This window comes from Atheta coriaria, unplaced genomic scaffold (assembly GCF_025399875.1).
Source record: "Atheta coriaria isolate IRGN ID8LTWV9N9 unplaced genomic scaffold, Caltech_Dcor_3.1 hic_scaffold_10_pilon, whole genome shotgun sequence".
Taxonomy (NCBI): Eukaryota; Metazoa; Arthropoda; class Insecta; order Coleoptera; family Staphylinidae; genus Dalotia; species Dalotia coriaria.
In genome coordinates, this window is record NW_027045452.1 from 5,665,289 (window position 1) to 5,687,257 (window position 21,969).

Here is a 21,969-nt window from a genome sequence, read left to right on the forward strand (position 1 = left end):
AAGTTATGTAGTGTTTCTGTTTTGTCATAGCAAAATTTTATAACGAATTTGGCACATTCAAATTGTGAAAATATGTTCACATGCAATTTTAAATTTTATTGAAATTAATTCCAATGAAGTTGTTAACAAGCAGAACAGAAAACAACACTATCTACTTAGATAAAAAATATTTATGCAATATTTATGTTTACAAGATTACAATATTTTTTGAATGAATATAAAAGCCGATCCATTTCGGCACAAAGCATTCCAGTTACCATGAGGTTCCTAATACTCATTCCTTTAGTCGCCCTCGTCGCCATCGCTAACGGTAAATTTAAATTTAAAAGTTTATATTGCAATCATTTTTATTTTTATTATTGTTAGGCCAAAATGACACTTCTTCCGAAGAATCAAGAATTGTCGGAGGTTACCAAGCCAATATCGAGGATATCTCGTACCAAGCAGCATTAGTAACCAACTGGAACAGCGTCTTCTGCGGCGGTTCGATCATTAGCGAAAAATGGATTGTCACAGCTGCTCATTGCGTTCCCGGCCGACATCCGATGAACATGCGCGTGCGAGTTGGTTCTTCCACCTTTGCATCGGGAGGCCAATTGCTTGAAGTTGTCCGCATCATTGCCCATCCCAACTACAACCCCAGAACCATTGATTTTGATATTGCGGTTATTGAAGTAAGTCCTATGACTCTCGATAATACTGTGGGCATTGTTAGGTTACCAAATGTTGGAGAAGCACCAAGCCAAGGTACTGTCGTTTTGGCTTCGGGATGGGGACACGAACAGTCTGGTGGCGTATCACCGAGCCATGTGCGAGCTGTATCCTTGCAGATTTCCGCCCGATTCTTCTGCCGATTGAGATATCCTAATCTGACAAGAAATATGATATGTGCTCGAACCGCTGGAAGAGATACATGCCAGAATGATTCTGGTGGTCCCTTGGTGGTTACCACCTCTCGTACTTTAGTCGGCATTACTTCCTTTGGTCGTGGGTGCGCGACACCTGGTTATCCTGGCGTGTACGTCAACGTTGCTAACGCGAATATGAGGCATTTCATTAGCACACATACAGGACTATAAACACTTAAATTGTTATAAATGAAAACATCAAATTGCGTCACATAACATGCTAATATATTAGTTTTTTATGATGTGATGACTTGAAACTTGGAATGTTGCAAACTGTTGTGTTGTTCTTATCAATAAAATATTCTCAAACTGTAAAGCACCCTTATTGTGGGAATTTTATGAAAATTGTTAACACACAGATTCTACAACCATATCACGTTTATTATTTTTTATTCTTTTTTTAAATTATTTTAGGTAAAAATCAATTACAATTCCGAATTTGAATTCGAATCAGAATTTAAAAATTCAAGTTTTTACAAATGTTGCAAAACCTAAATAAAAAGATTTTGTCATAAAAAAGGCAAAACATTTCTCTTTTTTATGTCGAAAATTAAAAATTGGAAAATTTGAATTCTGATTTTTGATTCTTATAGATTGTTTAATTCTACATCAATTATTTAAGTATAATTTTTTCAATCAATGACAGTTTTGGCATTATTTGCAATATTAATGGAAATAGTTTTTCATCAGAACTTAATAGCATTATGTTGATTATTATCTAAACAATTGATTTTTGCGAAAAAATGTACTTAAATAATCGATTTTGAATCATGTTCTCTATTAACTAGCGATATAAAAATTACAAATTTTCATTTTATATATTTGCTATAAGTAACCTCAGCAAAATTTAAAAATACACTTTTCAGCGTTTTATCAAAGATTATTAGACTTAAAGAAAAACCGTTTGTAGATACGTATTCTGGGTATAATCTTACGTCATATAGCATTTAAAACGTGTTAAATTTCTAGATTTACGTAATAATTGAAAATTGTCCATAATTCAAAAACTAATTAAGATATTGCAACAAATATAACAGTAATGGATTCTTTGCATCAGCCTACACCATGTTACAAATTTTCGTGAACATCTGAGCTGTGGATCAATTTTGTCAGTTTCAATTTTCACCAGTTATTTTCGAAATAATTATGCTATCAGAAAACTGATTACATATTTTTCATCACATAAAGATTCTCTACCTATTGGCGTTTTCCATTATTTTCTAGCTTAAAAAATAATTTTTAGGTCTAAAAAGAGTCAAGTGTAACCTCTTGACTAATTTTTAGTTGTTTTGGTCAACTTCGGAAAATGGAAAAACTAAATCGGCCATCTTTTAGATCCTTGTTATGGCATGAAAAAAAAATGCAAAAAGTTTTGGTATAACATTTATAGTTTCCGAAAATTCATTTTCGCCAGTTGAAAAATGAAAATATTAAAATCTTATCTAGTATTGAATTTAATACTGAACTCTATACCGTTTACGATTTTTCTATATCTTTATTAGTTTTTGATATAATTGATAATTAAGTGTGGCCACAAGTTCATGTTTAACTTAAAGATCCCTACAGGGCACACTATTGGTACTACTAATTGTATGATTGTCTTATTAAGGTATTTAATTGCCCCTCTATACAATGTTTAGCTTTTAATTATTATTTAAAATACAAGTTATAATGCCGGGCGCCTCCGCCAAATATTTAATAATTACTTAAACTTACCTAAAAGTTCAAAACGACAGCTCCATTCATCAGAAAAGATATTGAAGCGGTACACCCACGCATTGAAAACCATCGAAACGGCGCTTCCACCAAATTGTCCACTTTTTTACTTAATGGCCAAAAATTAAAAATGGTTTGTTATTCGAGCAAAAATATTTTACAAAAAAAGTCCCACCCTGTTGATCGGGTAAATATATTTTAAGAAATAGTTCGGCTCTGTCATTCGTGCAAAAATATTTTAACAAAAAAAGTCCGACCCTGTTGTTCGAGCAAAAATATTTTAACTAAAAAGTTTGACCCTGTTATTCAAGCAAAAATATTTTAACATGGAACTAGATTTTAAAGTCCTTTACTATTTATTGGTTTTAGTAGGTAAGGAAAAGAAGTGAATACATGTAAATAAAACACAAAGAAATGTGTTATATTTTTCTATAATATCATTTATTTTCTGGTGAAAAGAACCGTTGATGTTCGTCTTGTTGGAATTCGCACTTATTATGTAGTCCAATGTTATTGTTTGGGTGGCACCGAATATGTTTCAAAATAGGGCCTTCAAAAGATTTAAAAAATATATTGATAAAATATTATTGCGCACTGATTAAAAACATTTCAATGTCATATAATAACGTCTACTTAGGTAAGTGTAGAAATGCAGAACACATTTTCGAAAATAACTTCTTATCTGTAACCAAAAGTAAATAAAGTAATTACTTCAGATCCATTATTGAAAATTAAATAGAACTATGATTGTATTATCAACCAGTAAATATGCAATATTTAAACTAGCATTCAAAAATTAGCATTTGCTTTTCTCATAAATAACGAACTAGTTCAAAGCACGCTAGTTCATCATGAAGTACTCCATCCTATTATATCTTGTGACAATCATAATCGCCGTTAAAGGTAATACCTATTTTTAAATGATATTCGCTTGTTATATTCTATTTGTTCATTTCTTTAAGGCGATAATGATAATTCAACTGAGGAAATCGATGGTAAAATCGTAGGTGGTTACCAAACCGATATCACATTTGTCCCATATCAAGTGGCTCTATTAAACAACTATGGCGGTGTCTTCTGCGGAGGATCAATCATCAGCCAGTGGTGGATCATTACCGCTGCGCACTGTGTTCGTAGCGAGAATGCCGGCACCATCAGAATCCGTGCCGGATCTTCCGACTATACTCAAGGCGGCAGCATCTACTACATCAGTCAAATCTACTCTCATCCCAGTTACAACCCGCAGATTGAAGATTACGACATCGCGCTTCTTTCAGTGAGCAGTAGTTTCAACTTCGGCAGTGGAGTACAAGCTGTTATGTTGCCACCATTCGGGCAATTTCTACGCCCGCCGCCAACAGGTACACAAATGTTGGCTTCCGGCTGGGGTTATCCATGGGCCGGTGGATCATCTCCGCAGTATCTTCATGCGGTCACAGTCACCGTTAATGATTTCAATCAATGTAGCTGGTCGTATCCAACATTAACCGATCGTATGATATGCGCCTCTGATGCGGGGAGAGACACATGTCAAGCCGACTCCGGTGGCCCATTAGTGGTTAACAACTATTTGTATGGTGTTACATCTTTCGGTAATGGATGCGCTACGCCAGGATATCCAGGAGTGTATGCAAACGTTGCTAACTACAATATACGTGCATACATCAATCAAATTACCGGTTTATAACAAGTTCCTCGATTTGATTAATCAATCAATTTAAAAAATATAAAAACTATTAAAGATGAAGACAAAACACGCTGAAAAAATTATAAATGTAAACAAATTCAATTTTCTTTCATATACAATAGAAATCTACGAACATTTCTTGGCTAGAAATTAATTACACTTTTCGATAATAAATCGAATTCCTGCATGGAGTTCGTACGCCTCGGCGTTTTTGCGCGATTTGTGTTATTCGAGCAGGAAATACGTCGACATAGAAATCAATCCGAACGCTCACTTCCAACAAAAATAAAACAAGACAAAATAGCACATACGGCAGTAATAGTTATGAATATATGAGCATGGCGTATGATGCAGAACCGCGCGGGTTCATAATAATTGGTGCAAGTGCAAGTCGCGATTATTTCTCATTGCCCACATTACGCTGGCGGACGAGTGCGGAAATTCTTAATGACATTTATACTGTGCGTCCCAGACAAACAACAAAAGAAAACTAACAACAATAACAAACCAGACAAAATTCAATAACAAAATATAAGTGAATCGATTGTAAATTATTATAAACTTGATTAAAGCGAGACATTTTTGTGTTGAATATCATTTAGAGAGTTTGCAACATGCAGTTTTTCTGCATTCGCTAACGACGTCATTGCGTAACGTGATAGTTATAGAGTTGCGTTTCCATTTCATTTACTTTCTCTTGAAACCAATGCCCGGCGTTGGCCGCTAAATCGCGAGCGTAAACATGGCGACAAGGGTCCCCTAATGCCCCAAAGCACACTTTACAACGCACACCCACAGCCAGTATATAAAAGCAAGCGCGTTCCTCATATCGACGCATTTTCTCTTAATCGCTCGCGGTGATTCTTTCAATCTTATTTACTTTGTTTCATTTCATCTTGTGTGGATTACAATGTTACTTAAAACCGTAAGTTATATATAAATACAAAACATATACAAAAAATATATTTTTTTTAAATATTTTGGTATAATGTATCAACAACAACGCATTAAAAGTGTTTGTCTTTGCAGATATTTTCGTTATCAGTGATAAGTTTAACATTGGCAGCGTATGAAGACGAAAAATATTACCGTACACCTCCACCCCCAAGGATATTATCACATAAACAAACACAAAACCATGATGGCGGCTTCAAATTCGCGTTTGCCGCTGAAAATGGCCTAGCGCAAACGGAAGTAATCGCTCCGGATGGTAGCCGCAACGGCGGCTATACCTACGTGGACCCACATGGCAAAACCATCACAGTGAAGTACACAGCCGGAAAGGACGGTTTCCGTATCCTTGAAGGCGAGCACATTCCACGGGAAGTACACGCTCATCCCAATGACCGCCCTGTTCACCAACCACACTATGAACACGATGACGGATCGTACAAACCCGAACGCGATGAGCATCCTTACGATGACACTAATCCTGCGAACAAACCTGGTCTTCAAGCGTATCGGGCACCTGTATACCACCAGCAAGTGGCCCCACAGCCTCATCCACAACCACAGTTGCAACTGCAATACAAACCAAACTTCGCTCCACCACACTATGTAAAAGCGTACATACCTCAAGGACATCCATTGCCACAACCAAGGCACTACGCACCCGTTCAAGTGCAAGCGCCAGCGACCGAACACGAACAGTATTCGAATTCTGTTGAGTCCGATGTGGTTGGAAAAGCACCGGTTTATAACGATGCCCCTGGAAAACCCTATAGCTTTGGGGCTGGTTACGCATTTTCCTTCCAGAACTAACCGAATCTATCTCACCTAGTAATCATCGCGTTCCTCCACTTTTCACACAACCTACAACTAAATAATATAACAATCAATATCTGAACTAAGGCTGTAAATACGCTAAACATACTATAACATTTATACCGAGTGATAGTGGTCCATATATAATATCACTCGTTGTTGTTCTTCGTTATATTGTTATTTTTACAAATAAAAATGTGAAAGTCATAATATAGTCATTCAATCAATAAATTTAAAAAATAATTACAATCAATAGCTGCTCAGCATGAGCACACGATAATAACAGTTGGAAGTGAAGCCTAAGAATTAATTTAAATTATATCAATTAGTCTAGTAGTACTAGTTTACTTCATGGACCGTCGACTAGGTTCGCTTGCAGTTGGAGGTGGCGGAGGTCCACGCCGGTCCAACTCTTCCAAATAGTTGAGAATCAGCTGGGTGCGCTCCTGCGGAATAAAGTCCAACACCAGGTAACGCTTGTCATTCTTTAGAATTTCTTCAATCTCCGACATGTGGGCTTGATTTTCACGAAGTGTCGAGAGGGATTTGTGTGTGATTAATTTTGTTTCCTGTAAAATAAGAATTAAAAAATAATCATGAAATAAAACGAATATTTATGAATATATCAACTTACTTGCAATAATTCTTTAAATTGTCCTTTGGCAGTAATTAATTTATCTTTCAAGTAGTCCTTGAACTCTCGTTCACACTGTAATTTAATGATTAACATAAAAATACAACGTGAAAGTTAAATTATTGCTTACCCTTTCACTGGAAGCAAACTTCGTATATCTTGGATCTTCCTTGATTACTTTCTTTATTTCCTTCCAGGTACTTGTCAGTGAGACCTCCTGCGTCTCATCCAATAATTCCCTAAACTTCTCTCGTTTCTTCCGCACAATGGTTTCAATATGATCACTAAACAGTTTTTCCTTTTCATCGCGCGATAATGTGTCCGCCAGATCCCATCGCTGGTCTTTGCGCAGTATGCGCTTGACCTCCCGCCAGCCAAGTTCGGCGCTTCTCACTAAATCCGCAAGTAATGCGTTGAAATGCTGAATCGCTTCATCGCGCTTATGCTGCTCGCGTTCTTTATCTCTATCACGCATGTGTGTCGCCAACGTCCGTTGGACTTCTTTCTCTCGTTCCCTCATGCTTACTTCTGCGCGCGCCTGCCGTTCCTTTTCTTTTTCCTTTTCCTTCGCAGCTTCGTTCTCTTCATCGACTTCCGAAGTATTACCTTCACCGTCACCATCACCATCAACGTCGCCTTCACCGTCACCTTCCTCTTTAGAATCTTTGCCTTTCACCTTGTCTTTATCTTTATCAGTGTTGCTTTTATCATCGGACTCGTCAGGCTTTTCTGAAGTCTTGTTGCTTTCCATATCAACATCAACCAATGCTTCGTCCTTGTGATTGTCGCTCTTCCTGCGTTCGCGCTTTTCATCGCGATCCTTATCCTTCTTTTTGTGCTTCTCCTTGTCTTTCTTGTGTTCACGGTCCTTTTCCTTGGCGCGCTTCTTTTCCTCCTTGAGGATTTTACAATACTCACGCCACCAGTCCTCGCGCTGTCCGCTGGAATCAACAGCCTTGTAACGCGCATCGCTATCAAACTTTTTCTTCACTTCCGACCAGCGTGCATGTCTGTCGAGGTCAGTGTTCTCGCGCAGCATCGCGAAGAAGTCTTTCTTTATCTGTAACATATTAATAACGGGTTAACAAAAATATTACGCCACAGTTTCTAATCTAAAAACTAATGAATCGTTGGAAACGTGCATAATATATATGGTATTACAAATGCTCCGTTTCGGTTGCTGTTGGGCGATCTGAAAATCTGAAAGTAAATTCGAGATTAACGCTGCAAGAAATGTTAAGATTAAGCGTTGATCGACTCGCCACCATTTCCGACACTCAATGTCTAACTTGTGTTGTTTTGACCTAATTCTCTATTGAAATGAAAGCGTAATTAACATTTTCCATGATTGCATAAACCAACATTTTCACTGAAAATGTTGGCTTCAATTTTTTTGGTTTGTACTTAGCATTGATCCATCATTTTGATTTTAAAAGTACCGTCAAAGCAAAACTAATACCATGTAAACGTCGCCACACGTGTCCGCGTTGCCAGCCAAAAGAGGCACTCAAGGAGCAACACCCGCGCAGGATGGATTGACCACTTTCGATTTCGTCCAATCGTACCGGGAAATAACTTGAAAATGCAATTCAAAAACTAAATGAGCGTCAAACATATGATGTATTTTTGGGACATAATTCAGTGTGCCTGAATTCGTTTCGAATATTTTTCAAGCAGGCGTATTAAACTATGTTTATAAAAGTAGGTAGAGGTTTTGTATTTACCTAGTGAACATACCTTAACTACGTGACCTGTAAGAAACGCACACATACGCTAGAAAGGCAAGAATGCATCGATAAATAAACGATAATCGCTTCAAAGTATGAACATAATGAAAGCAAGATAACTGCTTGGCAATACGAGATGGGAGTGGTGAATACAATCGAAAAGTGCACTTACCGTTTCACGCCGCTGCGATTTTTCTTCTTTCTCACGTCTCCGCACGTCGATGAGATATTCGTTAAACAAACTTTCTCGCTCGCGCATCTTTTCAACACCCTTGAAGCGTTCGTCCTTCGCGTATTTCTGCGCAAAGTCGCTAAATGACGATCTAGACCACAAAATATAAAAACAACAGTAATTAGTACCAATAGAAGAATTAAAAAGTAATGTACCAATACACTTACTTGCCATGTAGATGAGTCTCGCTCAGTAACTTCTTGAATGCGTCCTTGCGTTCGCGTAACTTATTGCGCTTTTCGCGGCGCTCATCCTCGGCACGTTCTTTAACGTACTTTTCGAATACCTGCTTACGCTCTTTCGACGTCAACAGCAGATAACGATGGTCGAACACGATTTTATGCAGCTCCTTCTCCCACGTGCTGAAAGCAGAAACTTCTTTTTCGGCCAACATTTCTTTGAACGATTTGATGCGTGTGTCTAGCGGAATTACGGCGCGTTCTTTAGCGGCGCGCACTTCCGCCTCCATTGCCGCCTCTTTACCTATATCAATTTTCTTGGCCGTGGGCGGTGTCGCGCTTGACGTTGTTCCATTTGTACCTACAGCAAAAGTACCAACGTTGAAATTCAAACCAACAATGATTTAACAAAATTAAGAAACTTACCAGTTTCATCTGTTTTTGATTTTTTAGTTGGAATCTCCTCTTCCTCCGAATCGCTCTCGTCGCTGCCTCCGCGTTTCGTCGACCCGGCTTTTGGCGTTTCCTTTTCCTTTGATGGGGCAGGTGAAATCGCGTCCGGTGGATTGGCGACCATTTTGTCGACATCCGAACGATTCAATAGATCATCAGGTCGCTCCCAAACCGACGTTCTTGACGACGGGTTGTAAAAGAATACTCGGCCATCGCCGGTCCAAACAACACACCTTTTAAAATAATCAATTAATTCCATGACGCTTTTGCAATCTTCTGAGTTTGCTTACCATGGTGTGCCAGGAACAGGAGTACTAGATACTGGTCGTGACTTGTCCTGCACCTTAGTCTCCTTCGCCTTTTCCTCGTCAGCCTTCTTGCTTCCCTCCTCAACCTCCTTGGCAGCAGGCTCGTCATCCTTCTGGGCATCCTGTGCGGAAGCAAGTTCGCCATTTACCTGTTCCTGCTTACCTGCGCCGTCCTCACCAAGACCTTCAATCGGCCGTGTCGAAATACCCTGAGCAGCGGCCAGCTTGGCAGCTGTAAACACAGAAAACATTTACCAATCTCTAATGTAAAAATTAATAATCAACTTACTCTCCAAATCTTTCATCTCTTGTGGCTTCTCCCAAACAGATTCACCCTTTTTGGCATTGTAGTAATAGACACGACCATCAGGCGCCTTGTGCTCAGTCCATTCCGTTCCTTTGGCGAGAATCTCCGGATCTACCTTCGACATAATAGCCGCTTCGTCGATGGCGGCAAGAGGAGACATACCTGGCATTAAACCTGGGGCAATTCCCCATGGCGCCGGACCCGGTGGTGCAGCGCCCCATGGAGCAGCACCTGCAGCCCAATTTCCCTGGAATCCTGGAGGTGGCATGCCAAACGGCGGACCACCAAATTGTCCTGGAACTGGGAAACGTGCCATGCCGGGTGGAGGACCCTGCATCATGCCCTGCATTCCATTCGGTTGTTTGTCTGGTTCATCATCACCTAATAAACAAAAAATTACACATATATTGAGTAAAACATAAACATTATAAATGTAAATATTACCTTCTGGTTTATTGGTAATGTTTGCTTGAGCAAGCGCTGCCTGCGCAGCTGTAGTTGTACCTGGCGCCATTTGAGTACCGGTTGCAGCCTGGGCCATTGCCTCAACTTGATCTTGCAGTATTACCTTAACACTGGGACCTTCAGGTTTTGTCCATGTTGTTTCCCTTGTTCTGGCATTATAATAATAAGGCTTTCCATCAGGTGATTTTGTCTCCACCCAAATTTCAGCATTGACATCCTATAAAACAAATTAATAAAAATCCACACAAATGTTATCAATTTAATAAAACTTACAATTGGAGGTGGTTGCTGTGCACCTGGAGGAAATTGATTACTGCCCATAAGAGGAGGAGGCCCACCAGTCATATTAGGAGGACCACCCAATAATCCTGGAGGTGCAAAATTAGGTCCAGGCCCACCCATCATATTAGGTGGTGCATTCATTTGCCCAGGTGGACCCCAATTTGGACCATTGGGACCGTTGAAACTAGGCGGTCCATTAAAATTGCCATTTCTTGGACCACCACGTCCAAACATTGGTGGCGGCCCGCCTCGTCCTCGGAAACTTGGCGGTCCACCAGGCCCATAACCTCGACCTCTAAACCGTGGGCTATCTCCACGAGGCACCTGCTGTCCAGACGCCGGTCCAGAACCAGGGCCACTCCAATTTCTGTAACGTTCACAAATAAGCAAAACCGAAAACAAAAAACCAATAAATAACAAACCTAAAACCTCGTCCACGACCACGGAATTCTTCATCCATATCAATATCATTCTCAAAGCCGCTTCCAGATGAAATAACGCCACCAACAGGCAGTAGAGCCGACGCATCTTCGGCAAATTCGTCGCCAGCCACCGCCGGGACCACCACCGCAGCCGCCGGTTCTAACGCGCTGCTCTCGTCAAACTCCATCGTCTCGTCTTCCGCAGCCATCTCTAGGTGGTTAAATTGCACAAATTATTTGATTGTTTTCACTCTTGCCACACGATTTACATCATCGATCGCGTAATTGTTGTGTAAACCGAGCGAAACGAGCACAAGAAGTGTCTCTTGCCTTACAAACACTGACAAACAATACAAAATGGCTCTGCACGCTCACACACGCTTGCGGTCGATTGAAAATTGTCTACAATTCGAGGTAGACAATTTGCATAGCAAGAAGCGTCGAGAGGGCGACACCATCGAAAATACTATTATACAGGATGTTACAAACTATGTTAGCGCCCCCTGACGTTTTTCATTTTCGTATAAAATTAAAATTCTTTTAGTATTTGGTTTTAAATATGCTTCATTCAAATACGTCTACGGTTAGTTATGCAATTTAAATAATGCAAATTATAAGCATTTACTTTACATTATAATAAATTTCCTGGAATTTTTTTAACAATTACATATTCAGTGTGTTCCGCATTTTATCAATAGTTTCATATGCAAATATATTTATTTTAAGTACTTGAATTGATAAAAATTAAAACAACATTATCTTGGCATGCGATAAACTATCCATCTTAAAATAGACAAAAAGCTGGTTACTTAATAATGAAACGTGCAACTTCAAACAAAAAAGTTCTGCGAAATGAACATATGATTCTCATTTATCAACACTCAATAAAGCAAAATCTAAAACAAATGAAAAACCCGGATGCAATTAACATTTTTAAGTTATTTCAACCTAATTTTTCGCATATCATTGTCAAGTATGTAGATTACAGAAATTCACATCGATCTAGTAATAATCATCACAATTATCACAACTTCCGATGATAGTAATCAATCATATTTAACATTTCTATGGAATTAAGTAGTTTGTCAAGATAACAAAGGAAAAAAGATGATCCGAATCAAAATGAACATGCGGTACCACTTTGACTCAAATCCGACTGCAATTTTAATTGGAAAAAATTTAATCTCATCGATAAAATCAAAGTATCACGCTATACGAATCGGATAAAAGATGAAAAAACAGTTATTTCCCACACCGGCTGCGAAAGCTATATAAACGGTATATTTTATGATGCAAACTCAAGTTGCGAATGCGACTCACTTCCACGATGAACTCCATCAGCGTTTTCATCTGCTTCCTGGCCATCGGCGCCGCCATTGCGCTGCCATCTTCTCCACGTGCAGGTAAAATTCTTCAAAAAATATTCAGGACATAAAATTAATAGTTTATTTTTTATTCAGGATGTGCTGTTGATGTTCAGAGTGGTTTGGGTGATCCCCAACCGTTGGTTCTGAAACCCGGCAGTGAAACTGGATACGAAGCCTTCCATCTGCCCACTGAGGACGAAAAAATTAATCTCGCTGACGGTGACGTTGTAGTCGTCGCATGCGCTGGTGGTACCGTGAAAGTCTCTGGCAGTAATACTGGTGCCGAATCTGCTGAGGCCGTCTGCAGCTCTGGTAAATTTGAGATTGAAGGCAAAACTGTTTCCTTCTCGCAGATCAGTTGCTCCAAACTGCCATACCACACAGCTCGCTACACCAACGCCACCTGCAATGGTGACCATCAAGAAATCGAAATCGGTTTTGATCTTACCGATCGTTTCATCCGCCTCATCAAGATTTGCTTTGATGACAAGGCTCTGATGACCGACTACGCTGAATTCACCACCAGTAAATCCATTGCTGGTTACCAGAGTGGTTTCCCACGTCCCAACTTCATTGAAGATGATTTCTATCCTTTCTCCGTCAACAGTTACTACGTTCGTAACAAGCAACGTACCACAGTCAACAGTCAAGTGGGTCTTTCATCCGGAAGCACCAAATACGTCGCTACATCCAGTGATTGGTTCATGTCCCGTGGACATATGGCCGCCAAGGCTGATTTCATCTATGGGTCTCAAATGCGTGCCACTTTCCACTATGTTAACGTTGCTCCCCAATGGCAAGTCTTCAATGGTCGCAACTGGAATACTTTGGAGATGAATGTTCGTGACTACGTGGCTAGTTCCGATTCGTGGGACACCCGCTACACTGTTTACACTGGTACTCATGGTATTACCACTCTGCCACATGAGGAAACCGGAGAAGATGTACCAATCTATCTGTATGTGAACGGTGACGAGAAACTCGTCCCTGTCCCACAGTATTATTGGCGTGTGCTGCGCAACGAAGAAACCGGCGAAGCTGTTGCTTTCGTAGGTATCAACAACCCTTACCATTACGATGTTGAGGCTGAGACCATCTGTGAGAGCGTCTGTGATAAACTTACCTGGCTCAAGTGGAAGGGTGAGGAGATCGACCAAGGATACTCATATTGCTGTACCGTCGAAGATCTCCGCAAAACTATCACCAATGTACCTGACTTTGAAGTCACAGGAATGTTGGTCTAAAGTTTTATAAACCAAAGACAATGATTAGAAATAAATGCATTTAACATATAACAAAATTGTGATCTTTGTAACCCAATAATCCTTACGCATTATTTGCAAAATTTGTTCAAACATTAATAATCCTCAACACGTGTACCTAATCCAAATTATGCAGATAAAAAATGATAAATTGTTTGATAGACACCGTCCCATCAATAAATGTGTTCATTAAGATAAGATACTGATATGTGCCTACTCACGTAGTCGGTTGCAACACAAAAAGTTAAAAGTTGATTGATTTTTAAATTAATGAAGCTCCAACAATGTAGGTTTAACAAATGTTCTCACAATGATTTATTTTCGGTCACTTCTGGTAATTAAGTCAGCATGCTTATCAGTACACTAAAAATATGCACGTATAAGTGGGAGATTGTTATATATAAAGGTTTAAAAAATGGATATGTTATCAACAGTTGAGCTACTTGTGTTTTCGCATCCGAAAATAAATTTTCAAGTGAAAAACAAGTACCTACAATGATTGCGCAGTTGGTAATTTGTTTATTTGTTTGTGGTTTTGTGAGTTTTACCAATGTTGAAGCTGGTAAGTATAAGGAAACAACAAAATTTGCTTCCGCCATTTTGTTTTTTCTATTTTTTTTAAAGAGACTTTTACTATTAATTTAATATTTGATGTTAGCAGGATGTTCAATCTCATTGAATTCCGATTTATCGGATCCTCAACCACTTTACCTGAAACCCGACAATACCCTCACCGGAAACGATGCTTTCATTGAACCCATCGATGATGTCGGCACTGTTAACTTCAAAGCAAATGAAAAACTTACAATTTCTTGCCCTGGTGGTAAAATCAAACTCCTAGGTGTTGCTACCACCAAAACCCTATCCACCGCATCCTGCGCACAAGGAACCAACTTCAAGATTGAAGGTAAAACCGTCCCATTGGTCAACATCACCTGCAGCAAACAGGCTGAACAAATCCTTCGCTACACCGGCAATTCCTGTGGCAATGCTGATTACTTCAAAGAAATCGAAATGGGTTTCAACTTGGATGATACCAGGTTCTACACTCAAATCAATGTTTGCTTCGATGATGAACTCCAAGACTCTCCTTATGCCGTTTTTGACATGACTCCGTCCATTGGTGGCTATCAAGCTAACTACCCACGTCCCAACTTTAAGGAAGCTGGTTTCTACAATCTTGGCAAAACCAAGCTGGATGACTTATACCAACGTGCCAAACAGAGAACTACCATCAACAAACAATTGGGACTTGCAGACACAGACAACAAGTACATCCACGCTACCAATGATTATTACCTCGCACGTGGACATCTTGCAGCTAAAACTGATTTCTTATATGGTTCCCAGCAACGGCTGACCTTTAACTTTGTCAACGCAGCTCCACAATGGCAGACACTCAATGCTGGTAACTGGCTGAGATTAGAAGACAGCGTGAGGAACTTCGCCAGCAAAAATGCACTTGATCTGTTGGTTTACACTGGTACTGATGGTACACTTACTTTGCCACATGCAGAAACCGGGGAAGAAACCGCCGTGTATCTGTACTCTGAGGATTTCCAAGCTATTCCAGTGCCAGAATTATTTTGGAAGGTTGTCTATCACCCAGCAAGTAAATCTGGTGTGGCATTTATCGCTGTAAATAATCCTTACGCAGACAACTATGAACCTATCTGCACGGATATTTGCGATCAGGTCACTTGGCCCACTTGGGATCCAAGCAATCAGAAGTCTGGGTTTGGTTATTGCTGTGATGTGAATGAATTTAGAACTCTAGTGCAGACTCTGCCAGATTTCGAGGTCAAGTCCGTCTTGAATGGTTAATTATAAGCAGTTGCAAATGTTTTTATGCAAAAATTGTACAAAGTTTAACAAAATATATATTCGCATATCAAAAATTATGATTTGTTTACTATTTCGAAATTTATTATCCCTTTGCCATGTCCCAAACGACAAATCCTGCAAAATTAAGAAGTATATCCATGATTTAATTAGAATTAGTGCAAAAATATACTCAAGACTTATTTTAATTAATTAATAAGCAATTACTTGACTGTTAATGTTCTTTATGTTAAAATTCTAATTCAATCAATTATTTTATTGTTAATGCGATAGACTAAAAACTTTGCCCGCTAAGAATGCGATAAAAGTAAAGTAAATAGTAAGAATTCTGGTTTTACCAATAATTAAGCAATTTTCTAATTATATGCTTATCAAAACACTAAAAATATGCACATTTAGGTGGGAATTTGTAATATATAACTGTTTGAAAAATAAATATATATTTACCAGTTTAGATCATTTGCGTTTTCGCTAATTTTTCATTTCCCTTCTAAGCTAGTACAATGATTGCACACTTATCAATTTATTTGCTTGTGTGCACGGTTACAAGTTTTAAAAATGTTGATGCTGGTAGGTAGGAAAAGTCTCCTACGCTTATAATCTTATTACATTACTGATAAATTGTCATTTTGTAGATTGTTCAATCTCTATTAGCACCGATTTAAAGGATCCTCAACCACTTTACCTGAAGTCCGATAAAACCCTCACCGGAAATAATGCTTTTATTCAGCCTAGAGACGAGCAGGGCGTCATTATCTTCAAACCAAACGAACAACTCACAATATCTTGCCCGGGTGGTACCATCACCGACACCACTCAAACCATTACCACGGCAACATGCGTTCAAGGCAAAAATTTCCTCATTGAAGGAAAATCAGTCCAATTAGAAAATATCGCTTGCAGTAAACAACCTGCTCAAGTCCTTGGTAAAACTGGTTCATCCTGCGGCAATGTGGGCCAAGAAGTAGCAATGGGTTTCAACTTAGATAGTACCCGTTTCTACACTCAAATCAAAGTATGCTTCGATCCGATTGCTCGAGCATCACTTTATGCCGTGGCTGAAATGACTTCGGCTATTAGAGGCGCTCAAGCTAACTACCAGGGTATAACATTTTCCGAAGCTGGTTTCTACAATCTCGGCAATGTCAAAGTGAATGATTTATACAAAAGAGACACTCAGAGAGCAACAATCAACAAACAATTAGGACTTGCAGCAAATGACTTGAGGTACATCCAAGCCGGTGGTGAGTATTTCCTAGCACGTGGTCAGCTGGCAGCTAAAGCCGACTTCGTATTTGGTTCCCAACAACGATTGACCTTTAATTTTATCAACGCTGCTCCCCAATGGCAGACACTTAACAACGGCAATTGGAAGGAATTAGAGAAGAGTATTAGAAAATTAGCCGCCTCGAAAGATTTGCAGATTTTCACCGGAACTTTAGGCACGCTAAGCTTACCACATGCAATCACTAAAGCAATGACGCCAATCTATCTATACAAAGAGTCAAACAACGCAATTCCAGTACCTGCGTATTTCTGGAAAGTCGTTTATCATATTCCAAGCAAATCCGGTGTCGCATTTGTTGCCGTTAATAATCCTGAAGCCAAATACGAACCTTTCTGCAATGATATCTGCCAACAAATTACCTGGTTTAAGTGGAATCAGAATGCAAAGTCAGGCTTTGGTTATTGCTGCGATGTTAACGATTTTAGAACCAAAGCCCCCGGCATCCTGCCCAATTTCGAAGTTCAATCCGTATTGATTGCTTAATTTTGAGTCGCTGCAAATGTTTTATGTAAAAATTATACAAAATGTAAACAAAAATTATGATTTGAGCATTGTTTTATTTAAAAATAGTGCTAGTTATTTACTAAACAACGTTCAAAATTTCAATCCAAGCAAAATTAAAAATGGTTTCAGTAGTTTTTTAATAGTTTAAGTACTACTCGTAAGGTCAGCAAACAATGTCAGCTTACGCCTACTGCTCCGATGTTGATAAATTCAGTTTTCTGATACAAACTAAAATTAAGTATTGAATTAAGTGTTGTTGATAAACTTCCTGTTCAAATTCCCGTTCAATTAATTATATTATGATTGATGTGGTCAATAAAAAGAACTAAAATTGATATCCGCCAAGAAGGCGATAAAGGGGAATTCCCTTATTACGCACTTATTACACTTATTACACACTGCAACATTGTTCACCACACTGTGGCATTATCAGGCAGATGAATAATATTCAATAAAAGAATTCTGTGATAATGGAATATTATGAAATATTATTCATCTACTTGATGATGCCACAGTGTGGTGAAAATTCTAGTTTAATCAAAAGTTAAGATATTTCTATAAGCAAATGCTTATCAGAACTCTGAAAAATATGCAAATTTAGGTGGGAGCAATATGTATATAATTGTTTGAAAAGTAAATTTATATTCATAAGATTTTATTCTTGCGTTTGCGCTAAATATTACAATGACTGGGTACCAATTAATTTATTTGATTATTTGTGCGGTTACAAGTTTTAAAAAGGTTGATGCTGGTGAGTAGAAAAAAAAATTATGCGGGCACTAAGTCTTCTATGCTTTCAAAACCTATTAGATGACTGATAAATTGTCTTTATTTAGATTGTAGAATCTTTGTTAACGACGATTTAAAGGATCCTCAACCACTTTACCTGAAGCCGGATAATACCCTCACCGGAAATAATGCTTTTATTCAGCCCATAGATAATCTCGGTACCATTGTCTTCAGACCAAACGAACAACTCACTATATCTTGCCCGGGTAGTAAAATCAGCCTCCAGGGTGTGTCTACTTCTCAAACCATTTCCACGGCAACATGCGTTCAAGGCAAAGATTTCTCCATCCAAGGGAAAACCGTCAAATTCGAGGATATCGTTTGCAGTAAACAACCTGTTCAAGTCCTTGGTTACACCGGCCACCTCTGCGGTGGCCATAGTGGCAATACTGGCAAAGAAGTAGTAATGGGATTCAACTTAGATAGTACTCGTTTCTTCACTCAAATCAAGGTGTGCTTCGATCCGATTGCTCGAGCAGCACATTATGCGATTTCTGAAATAACCGCGTCTATTAGAGGCTCTCAAAGCAACTACCCACGTGTCCCCTTTGCCGAAGGTGGCTTTTACCGGCTTGATGCCAAAGTGGAAGACTTATACAAAAGAGAGACTCAGAGGGCAACAATCAACAAAAAATTGGGACTTAATCCAAATGACTACAAGTACATCCATGCCAGCGGTGAGTATTACCTAGCACGTGGTCATCTGGCAGCTAAAACCGATTTCGTATTTGGTTCCCAACAACGATTGACATTTAATTTTATCAACGCTGCTCCCCAATGGCAGACACTAAACAATGGCAATTGGAAGCGCTTAGAGAATAGTGTAAAAGATTTAGCAATCACGAAAGATTTGCAGATTTACACCGGAACTTTAGGTACGCTAAAATTGCCGAATGGAAATACAGGAATAGATGAGCCCATCTATCTATACGAAGATTCGTTCAGCGCAAGTTCAGCAATTCCAGTACCCGAGTACTTCTGGAAAGTCGTTTATCACATTCCAAGCAAGTCTGGTGTCGCATTTGTTGCCGTTAATAATCCACTTGCCACATACGCACCATTCTGCACAGACATCTGCCATCAAATTAGCTGGTTTACATGGAATCAGAATGCAAAGTCAGGTTTTGGTTATTGTTGTGAAGTTGACGACTTTAGAACCAGAGCCGCTGGTATTCTTCCGCCTTTCCAAGTTTTGTCCATCTTGAGAAATTAATTTAGAAGATGCATATAACAACTATTGTATGCATATATATTGTAATTCGTGACTCTAATTAAAAAAAACACAAATAGTTTGCACCTGATTTTTTTATTGGTTCTTGTCTTGATAATGTTTTCTTCTCGTTTTGGAACTAAACACAAAAATTCATGACAGAGCGGCCATTGTGAATGCATGCTTTCGAAAATAAAGAGAAAATACGTTAGGCCGCTTTCTGGAAACAAATCGTGGCACACAATTCTGGTGCTCGTGGCGTCATAAACATTCAATTGTCACTTATTTAAAAATTACACACCGAATAAATATCGCCACACATCATTTTGGAGTGAAACAAAAAAAATAGCATGCGTTTCATCAACAAAGCTAAATTTGTCAATACAATTGATGAAAAAGAAAAAAAGTAATAGGTCATTCTACGATTTAGTCAATTTCATAAAATGTTTCGCACTTTTGTAAAAAGTAAGAAAATAATACGGTCGAAACGTAAATCGTTAAGTACCAGATCAATATTCGAATTCGAATAAACACAATTTAGAAATAAAAGCGCATTATCACAATTTTGTTTGCTAGATAAAATATTTTTAAGAATTGAGAAGAATTAGCGGTGCTTTAGATGTATACCGAGTGTTTCAAACAAACGAAACTAATGAAAAGTAAATGATTAAGTGAAGTACTGGCAGAAATTATTTGTTTGAACGTCATTAGTGAGAAACACTAGGTATAGAAAGATAATGTAACTCAAAAAACGTGGTTTCGATCGATTGCACTCAACTGCATCATTCCTGCTAGTCCGCCGGCGCAAATGGATTATTTGTTTTTTTATAAATACTCAAAATAACCCTGCATTTGAACGCCGTTGATTCGGACTGTTATTTATACCATCATTTAAGATTCGTCACGTTGCCTTGCTGTAATATATTATTCGTTTTTTGAGCACCATTTACGTACTTTTGGTTTAATTTTGGTTCGACGCCATGAAAATGGAGGTATGGGCGCCTATTGAATGCACTCCATAATCTCGGCCTTGTTGAATTTAAAGTTCAGCCAAGATGGCGCGCTGAACTCTTCCTGCGGATGATTGAAGAGTTGCCGCTTCGACTGCTTTTTCTCGCGCTTCTTCGCGCTTGGCGGTTTGTTGTTACCACCACCGTTGGCAGCTGGCTGCGACTGTGTCAGTTGTGGATTGTGCGATTTGTTAAAACTGACAGCTTCGCCCTCGCTGAGACTGGACGACTTATGGCGTTGGCGCTTACCTTTGAGGTTGGAAGACCCCGCCGATATTGCCTTAATACGTTTTACAAATGGTAAAACCATAAAAAACGCGTTCGCGCTCACACCAATTTTCAGCTTGGGCGTGAGATCTTTCTTGTTGTTGGGTAAGTCGGCGATGGCAAACCATTCACACGCCTTGATCTCAAAACGCGTGCGTGGCTGGAACTTCGTATCGCGCGAAATACCCTGAATGACGTACAGACGCACTAATTGTTCGTTGATTACCGACTCGAGGTAGCTCTCTGGATCAACATAACTGGCAATATCAAAACCCGTCTCTTCATATACCTCACGAATCGCGCAATGCGCTGGATCTTCATCCTCATTTACTTTGCCTTTGGGAAAGCCCCAGGAGGACTTGGCCCAGTAGCTTTGGACGAGCAGGACGTGCGTGTTGCCTTCGCAAAGAAGAATTGCCCCATATGTTGGCACTGTTTGCTTGTAGTCGCGCCATTCGTCCAATATTTCTTGCAATCTACTGTAGTGTACTTCCAAATCTGGCAGGTGCTGCAAGCCAAACAACAAAACACATTTGAAAACAAGAGATAAAACAATAAACACCAACAAAGCAAATGCAAACCAAAATTTGAAGATAAGCAAAATTAATATCATATTTCAAAAAGAATACTTACTTTAAATACATGAGATGCAAACTCCTTAAATGTACAACCTTTCAATTTTGCATCATTACTGACATAAAAATCCAAATAATACCAATAGGCAAGTTCGATTTGAAAGCAGAGCCTGATGTGGTTTTCTGTTGCCGCTGCGGGCACGTTAATTATAAAACGTCTGCAACAAAACCAACAAGTTACACCGTTACCCAACAACATGACATCCCAAACAATAAAAATAACACACAGTATATTGATTGGTAAGGTTAGAACAAGCAAAACAAAAACAATAACAATTTTTTCCATCATAAAGCTCAATTGTGTCCGAACAACATTAAATCAGTTTACTTACGATAAAAGATCGCTTAAGATGTCGAGCGGAATTGAGTGCTCGACAGTCTTGAGCTCCGCGACGGTCTGCTGCGCTGACTCCATTATTTCCTTTTCTGCCCGCTTAGTTTAGGAACGAGTTACACGTTATGTTTAACTTGCTAAAAACGATCACAGCCTCACTTTCCGTACTACGTACACCGTTCTAGAAGAAATCGTTTTTGCGTTGCGCTTTGTTCCTCGTCCTTCATGGCCGACATTTGTATCGTGAATTAATTCGTGAATGTGCGTGTTGGAAATTCTACTACCAGGCATCTCCGCTGCTATCTACGCATGCGCAGTAAAACGCAATTCATATCAGTATGACCACCATGCAAAAAACTTAACGTCAAATTAAAAGA

The 21,969-nt window shown here is 39.1% G+C and overlaps 7 protein-coding genes across 9 annotated transcripts; 5 read left to right on the plus strand and 2 right to left on the minus strand.

Moving 5' to 3' along the window:
* Positions 1 to 248: 248 nt before the first annotated feature.
* Positions 249 to 1,224, plus strand: LOC135800665 (trypsin-3-like). Its single transcript, XM_065313968.1, has 2 exons — positions 249 to 310; positions 367 to 1,224. Exons 1-2 carry the CDS (start codon positions 259 to 261, stop codon positions 1,077 to 1,079), a joined length of 765 nt encoding a protein of 254 aa, XP_065170040.1. The 5' UTR covers positions 249 to 258; the 3' UTR covers positions 1,080 to 1,224.
* Positions 1,225 to 3,446: 2,222 nt separating this feature from the next.
* Positions 3,447 to 4,449, plus strand: LOC135800275 (trypsin-7-like). Its single transcript, XM_065313453.1, has 2 exons — positions 3,447 to 3,527; positions 3,587 to 4,449. Exons 1-2 carry the CDS (start codon positions 3,476 to 3,478, stop codon positions 4,309 to 4,311), a joined length of 777 nt encoding a protein of 258 aa, XP_065169525.1. The 5' UTR covers positions 3,447 to 3,475; the 3' UTR covers positions 4,312 to 4,449.
* Positions 4,450 to 4,585: 136 nt separating this feature from the next.
* On the plus strand, positions 4,586 to 6,285 carry LOC135800276 (cuticle protein 16.8-like). The gene is made up of 2 exons (XM_065313454.1): positions 4,586 to 5,236; positions 5,341 to 6,285. Exons 1-2 carry the CDS (start codon positions 5,222 to 5,224, stop codon positions 6,070 to 6,072), a joined length of 747 nt encoding a protein of 248 aa, XP_065169526.1. The 5' UTR covers positions 4,586 to 5,221; the 3' UTR covers positions 6,073 to 6,285.
* Positions 6,232 to 11,505, minus strand: LOC135800274 (transcription elongation regulator 1). 2 transcript variants are annotated; one of them, XM_065313452.1, is made up of 12 exons: positions 11,354 to 11,505; positions 11,085 to 11,295; positions 10,654 to 11,029; positions 10,360 to 10,597; positions 9,898 to 10,296; positions 9,591 to 9,840; positions 9,274 to 9,533; positions 8,836 to 9,208; positions 8,609 to 8,759; positions 6,840 to 7,769; positions 6,710 to 6,784; positions 6,232 to 6,644 (listed from the first exon to the last, which is right to left on the minus strand). In XM_065313452.1, exons 2-12 carry the CDS (start codon positions 11,291 to 11,293, stop codon positions 6,420 to 6,422), a joined length of 3,486 nt encoding a protein of 1,161 aa, XP_065169524.1. In that variant the 5' UTR covers positions 11,294 to 11,295; positions 11,354 to 11,505; the 3' UTR covers positions 6,232 to 6,419. The 2 variants fall into 2 exon arrangements, with proteins under 2 accessions (XP_065169524.1, XP_065169523.1); XM_065313451.1 differs by having other exon boundaries at positions 11,085 to 11,493.
* Positions 11,506 to 12,350: 845 nt separating this feature from the next.
* LOC135800798 (uncharacterized) lies at positions 12,351 to 19,437 on the plus strand. Its single transcript, XM_065314120.1, has 7 exons — positions 12,351 to 12,487; positions 12,545 to 13,689; positions 15,955 to 15,964; positions 16,191 to 17,320; positions 17,924 to 17,948; positions 18,000 to 18,098; positions 18,184 to 19,437. Exons 1-7 carry the CDS (start codon positions 12,394 to 12,396, stop codon positions 19,347 to 19,349), a joined length of 3,669 nt encoding a protein of 1,222 aa, XP_065170192.1. The 5' UTR covers positions 12,351 to 12,393; the 3' UTR covers positions 19,350 to 19,437.
* LOC135800262 (uncharacterized) lies at positions 14,116 to 15,611 on the plus strand. Of its 2 annotated transcripts, none has more exons than XM_065313434.1 (2): positions 14,116 to 14,275; positions 14,372 to 15,611. In XM_065313434.1, the coding sequence occupies exons 1-2, from the start codon at positions 14,209 to 14,211 to the stop codon at positions 15,535 to 15,537; spliced, it is 1,233 nt and encodes a 410-aa protein (XP_065169506.1). In that variant the 5' UTR covers positions 14,116 to 14,208; the 3' UTR covers positions 15,538 to 15,611. The 2 variants fall into 2 exon arrangements, with proteins under 2 accessions (XP_065169506.1, XP_065169507.1); XM_065313435.1 differs by having other exon boundaries at positions 14,132 to 14,275; positions 14,375 to 15,611.
* DCP2 (decapping protein 2) lies at positions 19,427 to 21,875 on the minus strand. The gene is made up of 3 exons (XM_065313436.1): positions 21,591 to 21,875; positions 21,257 to 21,416; positions 19,427 to 21,131 (listed from the first exon to the last, which is right to left on the minus strand). Exons 1-3 carry the CDS (start codon positions 21,671 to 21,673, stop codon positions 20,349 to 20,351), a joined length of 1,026 nt encoding a protein of 341 aa, XP_065169508.1. The 5' UTR covers positions 21,674 to 21,875; the 3' UTR covers positions 19,427 to 20,348.
* Between the last annotated feature and the right edge of the window lie 94 nt (positions 21,876 to 21,969).